The following is a 13,163-nucleotide window of genomic DNA, read 5'->3' as shown; positions in this document are numbered from 1 at the left end:
TGACATTTTGGCCGTTTTGTCCACCCCTAAAATGGACCTTTTATTGTTTTTTTAAAAGAATAACCAAATCGAGAGAGAAAATTCCTATTGGCTCAGGACAAATGCTGACATATTTGTATCTCCATTTCTCAGAACTGTCCAGAAGGCATATAGAACCTTATGATTCTAAGCTGAGATCCTTATTATTACCTTGTACGTCTCCCAGTTTCTAAAGAAGTTCACAGAGCCATCCTGACGTCTCTGAATAACAGTCCAGCCACCAGGGTCGTGTCTCTGGTCACACCAAACCTGTATGAGTCTGTTGCCGTTGTCTGGTTTCAGGAGGTACATGCCACTGGTGGTGTATTCGCTCTCCAGAGCCTGTAGACAGTCTTTGAAAGGACCTGCAGGAGAGACGCAATGCTGACTAAGAAAGTTGTATACTGCATATTAATCTACAAAGGCTGTCAAAATTGTAAAAAAAATTGTTATTGTAAAATTTCACAATACTAGGACTTGTGGATTAGTGTATCAGATAGGTTCAACTACTGGAGCACCGTGGGATGTGAGAATGAGACTCAGGAGGCATAGGTTTAAATGTAAAAGTAATGCCAGCTTTAGTTAGAACAAATACATTGAATAGTATAGAATTAACAGATACACAGATAACAAACAAATGGATAAATAAATGAGTTAAAACAAGACAAACAAAATTCTCTGACAAACCAAAACAATTAAATAGATATTACATACAGTAATAGCCCATGTGTATCTAATTTAGCAAAATTTTCTAATTTGGGTGCACCCTAATATCCTGAATTCTATGATTCAATTTAAACATTTTAGTTTTTTCTGATCCAATGTAACGGTTTTCAATAAACCAAAGGCAAAAAATAAAATATCAATTAAAAGACATCACAAACACCATTCACTTAAGGAGGATTATCCTTCACAACAGCAATATGTATCCAAGAAGTGCAAGGTCCAGGGAAAAGAAAAAAAAAGTCCATTGTTCCAAGGATGGAGAAAATGTATGAATGTGTGACAGGGCTGAGTGTGAGGGGGTTTAGATGCTGGGCCTACCACACCAGAGAGTGTAGCAGGACCTGTCCAGTGACCACGGGATATCTGGGGTTCACTTCACTTTAGATTAAGTGGGTTGCTTGCCATCGCTCCACTTCTCGTCACTGGAAGGTCTCAATAAACAAACAAAAGCCGAAAGAACAAAGAAAACAAAACAAAACTGACCTGTCAATAGACAGGGTCAGAGAAATATCCACAGGCATTTATTAATGCAGTTTTTCATTCAATGTTACCATGGCAACAGAACAAAATGCAATACTGCGCATATTGGTTAACTGTTTCTTGTAAATAACCCTTTTAACAGTTATATTCAATATAATATAATCATGAATTAATTTAAGTGTAAAATAAAACTAAATAATTCAAGAAAACCAATAATCATGCTCACCGATCTCTGTGTTTGGCGAGGTACAGGCACAAAACAGCTCTTGTACCCGGTATAGCCACAGGGGTTCTAAACAAAAAGTAAACTAATAAAACAAATGTACTTTTGGTAACATTACAAGGTAACATATTGTTTGTGGATTATGTCTTTACCTTGTTGCTAAAAGCAGTTGTCCACACATCGACACACAGACGAGAGCTGGGAGCAACTATTGAGCGTTTGCAGACGGGCTAACGGTAGTCAAGAGCCAAGAGCAGTAAAGGCTTCAAACGTTAGCACACAGCTAACGGTAGTTAAGAGCAAATCGCAGTAACGGCCACAAATGTTAGCCGGCGAGCTAACGGTAGTTGAAAGCCAATGGCTTTAACCGCTAAAAACCACATCCACCATATTATTAGATCACTTTCTGCTGCTTTTTTTTTCAGCAATCACTCACTGACGGCTCGTTTGCCTTCAGTAGACTCCGTTTTCGCTGAACTTGTCTTTTTCTTCCTTTCTTTCTCACTTGGAAGTTCTCGGTTTTCATACTGCTAAGCTGAGAACTAATGTCAGCTATTTGCTTCTTCAACAACTCATATTCAGTCTCAGGAACGTACAGATTGCAAATGAGACGAGACACGCAGCTTAGTGCCACAAGGAGTAGGTTTGGCTGACTTTAGTGGCCTGCTTGTCCTCAATGTTCCTCAGCAAGAGCTCTGCAAAATTGGGAGGACTTACCTTTCTCTGCTGTAGCTGGAGGTTGGTTATCAGGGTGTTGTCCCAACAACCACGGCAGAACTGCTTTAGGAGCTGAATGTCAAATTCATGGGCAGACACACCACCACACCTCATGGCCATGCTCAGGCAAACATGCAGTTGGTGCAGGAAAAAAGATGGCTTTTCTCCATAATTTTGCAGTGTATTCATGAACCTTGCAAAGAGTTTGTCGCCATCTTCAACAGTTTCATACAAAGAGTCAAGTACTGACAGATAGGCAGAAGGTGGAGCCCGAGGACCTAAATGCTTGACCATCTCAGCTGCAGGTGGAAGTAAGCTGTCAAGGATGCGGTTTGTGCAATGAAGATTAGAAAGTGAAGGGTCTTTCATGACGATTTCAACATGCGCCATGTATCGAAATCATTTATTAATATCTTCTACTATCAATAAAAGGTTACAGCTGTTTTGACGTTCACTTCGTGCAGAAGTTCCTCCATTTCATGCAAAAGTTCCTTTATTTCAGTCCAAAATTATTCTTTTTTTACATTTGAAGTCTGGTGCACTACTCTCTGTAGTCTCTGGCACACACTTTCAACTACTAAGGGAAATTCGAGGTACGAGCAATTGTGGCTGGAGTTTGTTCCAAATCGAATAGAACAGTGGATGCAAAAATTTGTGTGGTATTTTACACTTAATGTTAACTTATCTTTCCTCTGTGAATTCGTAGCTTTTGTAAGAATATCTGTTTCATCTTCGTTTAATTTAATGAAATTATTACTTGAGAGTTTATCAAGGTATTTAGAGCTTCAGTCCCTGAAGCTGAGTCCCAAATGTTACAGTACTAAAAACACTTTGGGTTGTGCTGGCCTTGGTACATACCAATGACAAGATTATAAAAAGTGTATCATAAAATTCTGCCTTAAAATGGGATACAAATATCAAATTATGCCATAGTTTCTTTTTTTAGCTGTATTTTAGAAGGACTCCGAGATTGATTTATCATTTGTAATTGTATTAATTGAAGTTATAGTACCATTACATATTCAAAGCACAATAACCAATTATATCATGATATTTTGGATCATATGCATAAATAAAAAAAGGGTCTCAAGAGTTCAGACCATTCCAACCATGCGTTAATCTTTCTTCTCAGAATTTTCTTGCACAAAGGTCACCATTTCCTCTCTGTGCTTTATACAGAAACACCTCTTGAAGGCGGACCAAACACAAACACGTTGTCTTAAGCAGAGATCCATCTGTTTAGTGTGACATGTTAGTTTGCTTTTAGTGATTACAGATTTTGCTCAGAGGCTGTGCAGACACTGTGCAGACACTGTGCAACTGTGTTAACTTATTAATATCATACATAGCAATACAGTTACTTTTTTCTTTTTGTTGCTAATGTACACTTTACTATTGTAAATTTGATATTTATATGCTATTGTTTGATATTTCTGTTTTTCCAAATATATGTAGATATTGTTGTTAAATACCGTATGTTGTTTCCCCCTGGGATTTTTTAAGTATTTCTGATTCTGATTTGTTATTTGTTAAAAAAAAATACAGTACATTACATTACATCTGAACAAACACATTGACCTACTCAGTAGACCTGCCCCGACGGGAGTCACACATGAACATAGGTCTTTCCTTCTCAAACTACGTCACAATTGCATGTTCATCTGCGCAATTTCAGAAATTTCTCGGGCAAGAAACCCCGAACCCTGTCTGAAAAGGACGAAAATATACTGTCTCTGAAAAAAAGTCTTTGTCTCTCTCTGTCCATCTGTCTGTGTTTGCTCGTTTTCTCTCTCCTTTTCTTCCTCCCCAACCGGTCAAGACAGATGTCCGTCCTCCATAGAGCTGGGTCTGTCCAGCATTCCTGCCTGTTATAGGGAAGGTTTTCGTTGCCACCGTATTCATTGGGGGAATTGTGAGGTCTATGTAAATCCTAAATAAGTCATAGAGTGTGGTCTATACCTACTATGTAAAGTGTCCTGAGATAACTTAAGTTATGATTTGGTACTGTAAATAAAATTGAATTGAATTGAACAAGGCTAAATGTTTATGTCAAGCCTGATGCCTTCACTCACATGGCAAGGTATACGGTTCATTCATTTAACAGTAGTATCAGATAGGTATTGACCGATATGCTCAGCCCAGGCATCGTAATTTGATTGGATCAGAAAAAGCTGGATCAGTGCATCTCTAGTCTATTTTGAGGTTTCTGCCTGTTCAAAGGAAGTACTTCCTTGCCACTGTTGCCAATGGGTGAATTGTTGCATCTTTGTAAGTCATAGATTGTGGCTTAGACCACAGACTTTATAAATAGTGGATGTAGTCTCTGTGACATCAACCATAGGTTTCTGAAGAGCCAAAATTAAGCTCAAAGTGGACGGCTCCCGCTGGCTCTAGCCGTCGCCATCTTGGCAGCATCATGACTCCGCTCCAACTTAATCCAAAAATGGGCAAAGCAGTGGAACTGAGGGGGGTGGAGGCGCAAAAGTTCCAAGCTGGCAAAAGCTAAATAGCTAGGCTAACAAGGAAAGCTGAGGGCTGGAGAAAGAGTGGCTGTATCAACTCACATTCAGGCAGCGCAAACCGCAGCGCCACAAGGGTCACAGCAGGCTGAGTCTAACCTTAGGCTGGGCAGCCGAGGATCAGGAGTCTTACCCCAGTGCTGTGATTTACGCTGTCTTAGCCTACATTCACACTGCAGTTCCAAGTGACCTAAATATGATTTTTTTTTTCCCTCATATGTGACCAATATCTGATTTGCTTTTGACAGTGTGAACAGCACAGGTCCCATTGAATCTGACATTTTCCAATCAGAATCAGGCCACTTTTTAAATGTGCTACTGAATCAGATACGTTTCAGATTTTTTTGAATGGTCATTCTGACCCACGCTGCACTGTTAAATGAATGACAAATAAAGTTGACTGGAAAAAAGTCTGCCACAGGCGGGAGTTAGGAACAGAATCAAAACAAACATGGAGGACAGCAGTGAAGCAGGCGGCCAGTGGAGGGAGAGGGAAGTTTTAGAGCTCATTAGTATTTGGGGTGACACTTCGGTGCAAGCTAGACTTCAAGGGTCTTAGCATATGTAAAGTCCTACAATACCGGTTGCCATTGCCATGTGATCATCAATGATCAACTGCGCATGCCGGTCACTTCAGGAGTGTGAGCTGTTCTCACAGCAATCTGGAGACAGGTCACATTTAAAAACGTAATGTGAACGGACAAACAAAAAAAATCAGATTTGAGCAATAAATCAGAATTGTGCATTAAGACCTGCAGTGTAAACGGAGCCTTAATTGGAACTAAATGTATCTCTCCTGGTTGGTCAGTTACCACCACGAACTGGATCTCACACTGTCCATCCGTACCGTGCCCAAGCACATTTCACAGCTAAAGTCTAGTTCGTTTGACCAGTGTGAGTGCAACCAGCCACAGCCCGTTTGGGAGAGGTATGCTTTTGTAAAGCACGTTTGCACATGTACGAGCACGAGGCCTGGCCTGTGCGCCTGTTCGGACATTGAAAATTTATTTTCTGCCGTTCGGTTCAACTCAAGTTGTCACCTTGCAAAGTCGACTAAGCGGGGTCGTGCCGCATCACAATGAGAAAAAAACACAAAGCCAAAAACGTACCATGTTTACTGCGCTGCTTTCCATTATGTGGCCAAAAAAACGCCTGCTTTTGTAAACAAAGGGACGCATTGCGATGACGTCAATCAATGCGTGTTACGGCGTGATGACGTATAGGCAGGCAAGAAGCATTCATGCCTAGGCCCAGGTAGTGTAAGGGCGCACTCACACTGTCCTTCCGCACCGCGCCCCGGGCTTTAGGGTACTTGTCCCCCCTCCCTCTCCCCCGCGCCCCAGGCCCATTTGTACTCACACTGCCTGGGCCTCGCGCAAATGCTTCTTGCTGTCCATACGTCATCACGCCGTAACACGTCACATGCATTGATTGACGTCATCACGATGCGTCTCTTTGTTTACAAATCTTTCCATAGACCTCGGAGTTTTTGTGCGTCTTGTTGACTGTTTTGAATATTTTCATCCGACCAAATCTGCAGTAAACACTCCACCTCCGCATCACACCAACGTGAACCTTTTGCCGCCATTGTTGTTGTAAATGCCTGCGCATGGTCCGTCCTTCTATTTACTATGTCCGAACAGGCGCACATAAATGACGTCAGAACCGCCGTAGGGCTCGTGCTCGTACACGTGGGCGTGCTCGTGCTCGTACATATGCAAACGCGCTCTACAAAAGCCCACCTTTCTCAGGCGGGCCGTGGACGGCTCGCTGGCCGCAGTTATGCGCGGAGCGGGTGCACTCACACTGGTCAAACACTCTAGGCTTTAGCCGAAAAAACGGTTTTGGCCCGGTGCGGAAGGACAGTGTGAGTGCGCCCTAAGTACAAACGGGCCTGGGCCGCGGGGGGAGAGGGAGGGGGGACAACTACCCTAAAGCACGGGCACGGTACGGATGGACAGTGTGAGTGCGCCCTAATTCTGTGGGAAACACTGCACTTCATACAGTACATGTCTAAAGAACAATTTGAAGCAAATTAATTCACTTGAACTTAGATCACAGACACATCCATAGTGAGATGATAATCATTTTGTATTTCCCACACGACTGTTGCAAAAAGTGCACATATTTTGGTAGGACAATGATGGAAGTCTGCAGGTATTTTTTTGTAGCATGCTGTAAACATGTTTATTTCTGTTGTAAAGTTGGGCATTTTAACATGGGGCTCTATGGGGATGTGCTCTGTTTTGGAGCTAGACTCCAATGACAACTCGATGAACTACAGTTTTCGGTGCTTCAGTGTTGGCTACCTTTCTCAGACCCAGAGGTTTGGTACTTGTTCTAGGCCTATTCTATATGGAATGTGTTCTTAGAGAACTTTTGTTATGATTTGACACTATCGATACAACTCCATGATATTAATAATTAATCAAAGCGAGTAGGGGGTATTGGACGATGTGTGGGGTGTTCATAAGTAGCTGTTTAGTTATTAAACAACAATACGATTTTTGACCAATAAGTACTTAGTTAAACAGTTAAAAAAATTAAAATATAAATACTAGTAAACTGTGTTTGAGCTGTGTGTCGGCTGTGAGTCTTTCTGTCATTCAATGTGTTGCTCAGTTGCTCCATGGCTCTCCTGTCCAGCAGTCATTCGTGGGAGCCACAAACTTAGCAGTAAAGGAAGGCAGCTGCAACCTAGCAGGTGGATGTGGTGGAGACAGGCTCGGGCATACACTCCAATGATAGCTGCAGACTTGTTTCAGGAAAGGGAATTTATGTGTCTACGACCAGTACAAGTCCGCAGCTGTCCACAGAACGCGGAGTCCAAGCCTCCTGGGTGGGTGAACTGGGACTGGATAACGATTAACACTTAAAGTTGGAATATAGAGAATGAGCAGAACCCCGCCGTCTAGTGTCTCAAGATCGAGCCCGATGTCAGCTGGGATTGGCTCCAGCCCCCCCGCGACCCCAACAGGGACAAGCAGTTGAAGATGGATGGATGGATGGATGGATGGATGGGTTGCCAGGTCTGGAGACTGACTTAGCCCAGTAGTCTACAGAAGACCAGAGTCTGTTTGAGCCTGTTTGAACCCATCCCATCCAATATTGCAGTTAGCGTTAGCCGTCCTAGCTAAGTAAAGATGAAAGTGATCTTAGCGATCAAGGAGAAATGTAGTCATCAAAAAAAAGTCAAATTTTTTTTAAAATATTAATTCAGACTTAATATTTTAAAAGTAATACTTTCATTCTGTACCCCTCAAAACACCTTATTTTATTTTATTATTTTTTTTAAATATAGCTTTTAATAAAGATTCTACATATTCAACCATTAATGATTAAAGAGGGTCAGTGATTTGTCGGGAAAAAAAGTCCACATTAGCGTCATTAATGGATAGTCTGTGTCCCCTGCAATAATAGACCTCAGAGGAAGACGTGAAAGTGTCCGTGTGGTCATCTACATTACTTACCTGAGGGCTCGCTTGTAAAGCCGTATGTAGCACTTGGCATTGTTGGCAGTGGTGGTGGTAATGCTTTAGAGTTCTGATCATTTTGTATCTCATTAGTCATAGGGTTGTTGATGTGGCGGGTGTAGGTAGGTGGATGGAAGGGTCTGTAGCCTCCAGGAGACAATGCAATCTGTAGAGGAGGCTGAGGGTTCACAGGAGGCTGTGGGCGGGCGGGTCTGCTCCTGTCCTGCTCTACACCATGCGAGTATCCTCCCCGCTTACAGTGCTCCTCCAGCTGCAGCAGGAGAGCACTCTGGTTATTTGCGAAGGCTATCAGATGCTGGTACTTATGTTCCAGGTCACGGTAGCCTAAGGCTAGCCTCCCCATCTCGTTTGTGTGGTTGAGCACACGGGTCTCCAGCTGTGACACCTCAAGAGCATTATCTCGTTTCCGAATGATCTCATGTAGCAGCTGCATGTAGAGCTGTGTAACTCTGGAGTTCATGTTGCGGCTCTCTTTGCGTAGTAGCTTGACTTCATTAACCACCCCTGCATCTACATCTACCAACTGCTGCAGCGCTTCAATCTGCCGACGCTGCTTCTGCAGCTCACTGTTGAGCAGCTCCAGCTCCTGCTTATTGACCCTGTTATCCAGCAGGGCCTCAGGCTCCTTGGAGTTAACACAGATGGCCCTGTTGATTTTCTGCTGAGGGACAATAAAGGTGTAAGAACATTTGTCTGTAGCACTGTGGTCAACGACAGCACGTTTTTGCCGTTTTGGCGCAGAGATAAACTCTGTCTCCAGGATCTCATCACTGTGGTCCATTTCCTGAGTGTCTCCCTGGAGAGAAGACTTGGGTCCAGAGAGCAACAGGAGAAACAGCAAAACCACCACAGGGAGAATCATAGCTCAGTGCTGCACCAGACCCAAGATGATTTCTGGAACAGAGGGGGAAGAGATTATCAGTAAATGTCTGTTCTTTCACACAATTTAACAATTCAACACTACCTTATTCTGGATCTGCCTCTCTGTCTGTAGTCACCACTATGTAGTCTTTCTTAATGTCCCACCCACAGCACCATCTGATTGGTTACACACACAGGTAAAAGCCTATCAACACTGAAGGCTACTGTGCCTGACAGGCAAAGACGAACGCAGAATAGAGCTTCTCCGCTGAGAGAGGGGAGCTGTGTGTTGAACATAAGGCAGCAGCTTAAGTTAATAATACAACACAATCCTATACGTCAGGGGTTCGCAACATTGGCTAATTCATCCAGTGGCATGAACTACGCTGCGCTGAGTGGACAGGATGATACGGGCCCGGTGGATTTTTGCAAAACAAACAGGCTCTACGTGCATGTAGAGACGCATGTTTTTTCCTATGGTTTATGTTGTGCTATTGGAGCAGTGTCGGCTTCAGTGGATATGATCAAACAAATGTTGCTGACTGCGACTCTCCAGCTAACGTAACAAAGCAACAACTGCAGTTCACTGATGGCCACAGATGTAAAAACAATAGTGTTCTGTAACTTACTCAGAGAACCTTTAAGTCACACGCACTTTAGGAAGTTGCACAACTGCTTTACTAAGAAGCACACATTTTAGCACTGGAGATGCTGTTCCCATGCCCAACAGGATCTCAGTGCTCAGTTAACTGCAGTGAAGCCAGCTGCCATTTGGATTTTGAGGAATAACAAAGAAAAGACTCAACTTTCAGCAATCATTTCTCACATAATATTACACATCATGAATCAAACAGGTCTTGTTTAATATAAGTCCTAATTTGATAATCTGGCACTGAAGCATTGTAGCACATTCATATTTTAGGATTAGTAAATTATGACTTGTTACATTGCATTTTGAAATGGTTTTTATCAAACTAGGACTTGATGTCATATATTCACCAAGACTTGTTTGTTTTATCAGCATTGGAATTTCAGTGACACAAAACACAAAGAGGAATCTCCCCTGAATCAGTGTTATCGTACATCATGACATGTTCTGCCAGCTCACTGCAATCCATCTTCCCATAATTCAATAGGGTCTGTAAATGTCCAGCTGATGGTTTCTCTTGTTGACTAAGTCAAATTATTGCCTCAACAAGTGGACCATGAGTTTGAGCCGTAAAAATCTATTTGGTTAATATTTCTGGAATGAATAGTTTTGCGCCTCATAGTTTGGTGTCAGTCCAGATCAAATTGAGCCATGGTTTGGTTTGTTTTAGTGGGAAAACATTTGCCGTGGATGTTTGGATAAATTACAGAAGTTCTGGCAGGCTGTTGTCAAGACTGGGAACATCAAACAATGCAAAAGCTGTGAGAGCACATGGGAGAGGAGACCAAATGTTATATTGACATTTGGTCAGACAGCTTTATAAAGAGTCAGTTGAAAACAACTTTAAAATAATTTTTTGAGACAGAGGATAGGACAGGAGAGCAAATCCCCCTGAAGATAGAACTGTAGCAGCATTGTACAAAGGTGCAGCTAGTAGTAATGTCATTATAATGTTTTTAAAGCGGCAACAAAATGTACAGTATATGTTCATTCATTCATTCAAACAGAAGGCTACCAAATAAAATATAGGAAGACACAGATCACTTATGTCAGTATGTCATGTATAATTATTTAGTTTAATTGCATATTTGCAATGTGAAACCAAAACTAACCAGATCAAATGTATACAATGTAACAAAAACATGAACCTAGGTTCGGACATTACAGCCAGTATGGCCCACTGTCTGTGTTACTGACTTATAGGTACCGGCAACATAAAAAACAACACAAAAAAATATTTTGTAGATGGGTATCAAGTCATACTTGATACACTGTCATTTCCCTGCTCTTCGCAGATATTGACTTGCCCCTGACCATTGGGTGGAGATTGGCCTTGTCTCTGCCACTGAGTCTGGGATGATCTCCCTGGATTAGGATTTTTATATGATATACTATGAAATGGACAGCAAGGCAGACAGTGGTTCTGTTATAAAGAAATCAGTAACTATTTGGATAATTAATTATTGTTTCAGACCTACAAACATAAACTGTGAAGAAATGTCAACCATTCTAATGTGAGTATTTGTTGCTTTTCTTTGTTATCACAATAAACAGAATATATTTGGACTGTTGGTCGGAGACAACAAGACTTTTGAACATGTCACCTTTCCTTTCCTCTGGGAAGTTTGACATTAATTGCAGAAACAATAAGCTATGGGGCCATTATTGTAGCAAAACATTTTCCATGTGTGGAAAGCTATATCAAAATCTGTTTGCGTAATCAGATTTTTAAATATAACACCAATAACACGCACCTTTGCAACTAGTTTTGCTACTCTAAAAGCCCCATAGTTAACGGATTAATGGAAAAATAACCTGTACGTGCAATGAACCTTGTTAGTTGTAATTGTTTTCACGAATTCAACTTTTGTGACATTTAAAGACCAAAGTTGTGGAAATGGTGGATGAACACGATATGAGGCTCCTACTCCTAAAAGACATAACAGCAGGAAGTGTTGACTACTTTGAACTATCCCAAGCTTCTCTGTGACATCGAAGAGACTGAGCTGATGTCATTTTCAGTTTTTTTGTCCTGTGTTGAGATGCAGTGTTGTAAATGTGGTGGTAATGTTTTAAAGGTTGAATATGTTGAATTAAAAGCTTTATTTTATTAAATAATATATTTAGTCTGAATTAATATTTTAAATATTTTGACGGGTTTGACAATGACTTTCTGTCCAGTTCTGTTTCCATTGTAGCAGCCAATAGCGTTGGGCATTGCTGGTTGCCAGGGTTGTCTGTTGTTGGGTGCAGCTACTGTAGGCTGGCACTGGGTGAAATTAAGTTTGCCAATCCTGCAACTGCTTCAGAGCCTCAATGAAGGGAGCGTTATTTGTCCCAGCAGCTGAGTGACCGGAGATGGGCAAAAACCAGAGTCAATATAGGCCAAGCATTCACTCCATGGACTGAGAGAAAGGAGAGAAACACCATTAAAACACACGCCCAAATGGCTACGCTTTTCCTTGATCGCTAACATCACTTTCATCTTTACTTAGCTGGAACGGCTAAGGCTAACGGCTAATGGTAACTGTCAGTCAAGCTCCTCTACAATACTTGTTGTGTGATTTGCTGGAGGGGATGGGTTCAAACTGGCTCAAACAGACTCGGGTCTAGTTAATCCATTAAACACCACTCAAAGAAAGACTTTCAGCTGTAATCTGGCTAGTGTTAAATACTGTTGTCAAATTAATTGATTAGTCCAAATGAGTCGTTACCCTGAATAATTCATCACTGACATGGAGCAGGCTGACGACACACTCGGCAACAAACCTGGCAACCTGACTTCTGGAATTATTTTTTGTTGTTTTGACTACGATCTTGAGACACTAGTTGGTAGTGTTCTGCTCATTCTCCATATCTAACCTTTAATGTTGTTTTAGCTTGCATACCAGTACATGTTCCCCTGATTTACCACTGCAGACTAAAAAATGTTTCACCTTATTCAAATCTAACCCAATGTCTTGAAATGACGCAGCCCTGTTCTGTTCTCTGCATTTGTTTAATTATACTGATGAGCGCAAAAAAGCATACGATTATTTGATGATCAGTATTTTGCTGATTGAATTGTAATAAAACATTTTTTAAGGGAAACATGTATCATTATTCAAGAACTGCAACGTGAAAGTCCTATCAAACTGATGCTGTTGTGTTATTTCACACTAAAGTATGTTCTGAGCAGTTACTCCGGATAAACTGACCCCGCTGCTACAGAAGGCAGATGGCTAGGAATTATGATATCCATTCTGAGGGACTTAAGGTGGCCTAGGCTGCCAGGATGTCCAAAATACACACATACAGTAAAATATACATCCATTCGCATACATAGGTGAATGATTTCTTGTTGTTTTGAAAAGAGAGTACAGTGGTTTGAAGAGCAGTGCAGGATTGTATCTGATGAAGATGAATTGTTAATTTCCTGTTTTCTGTGGAATATGACAAAGTAATCCATCCCTATGGCCCCAGAGGACCTGAACAGA

The 13,163-nt window shown here is 41.6% G+C and overlaps 2 protein-coding genes across 4 annotated transcripts in view; one reads left to right on the top strand and one right to left on the bottom strand.

The window, feature by feature from the left end:
* The window catches only part of LOC310958610 (ras-specific guanine nucleotide-releasing factor RalGPS1), a 279,502-nt gene that overhangs the window by 108,316 nt on the left and 158,023 nt on the right, over window positions 1-13,163 (top strand). The gene's annotated exons all lie outside the window — the stretch shown is intronic.
* Window positions 1-13,163, bottom strand: part of LOC310958611 (angiopoietin-related protein 2-like) — a 113,151-nt gene that overhangs the window by 7,760 nt on the left and 92,228 nt on the right. For all 3 annotated transcript variants that reach the window (XM_083929624.1, XM_083929622.1, XM_083929623.1), the window contains exons 2-3: window positions 8,154-9,071; window positions 190-383 (exon numbers count right to left, since the gene is read on the bottom strand). In XM_083929624.1, the coding sequence (XP_083785750.1) occupies window positions 190-383; window positions 8,154-9,039 (1,080 nt within the window). In that variant the 5' untranslated portion in view covers window positions 9,040-9,071. The remainder of the gene's footprint in view (window positions 1-189; window positions 384-8,153; window positions 9,072-13,163) is intronic.

The sequence above is a fragment of the Echiichthys vipera genome (genome assembly GCF_963691815.1).
Source record: "Echiichthys vipera genome assembly, chromosome: 16".
NCBI classification, from domain to species: Eukaryota; Metazoa; Chordata; class Actinopteri; order Perciformes; family Trachinidae; genus Echiichthys; species Echiichthys vipera.
Note: the sequence above shows the minus strand (reverse complement) of the source record. Positions and strands in the feature narration are given on the sequence as shown.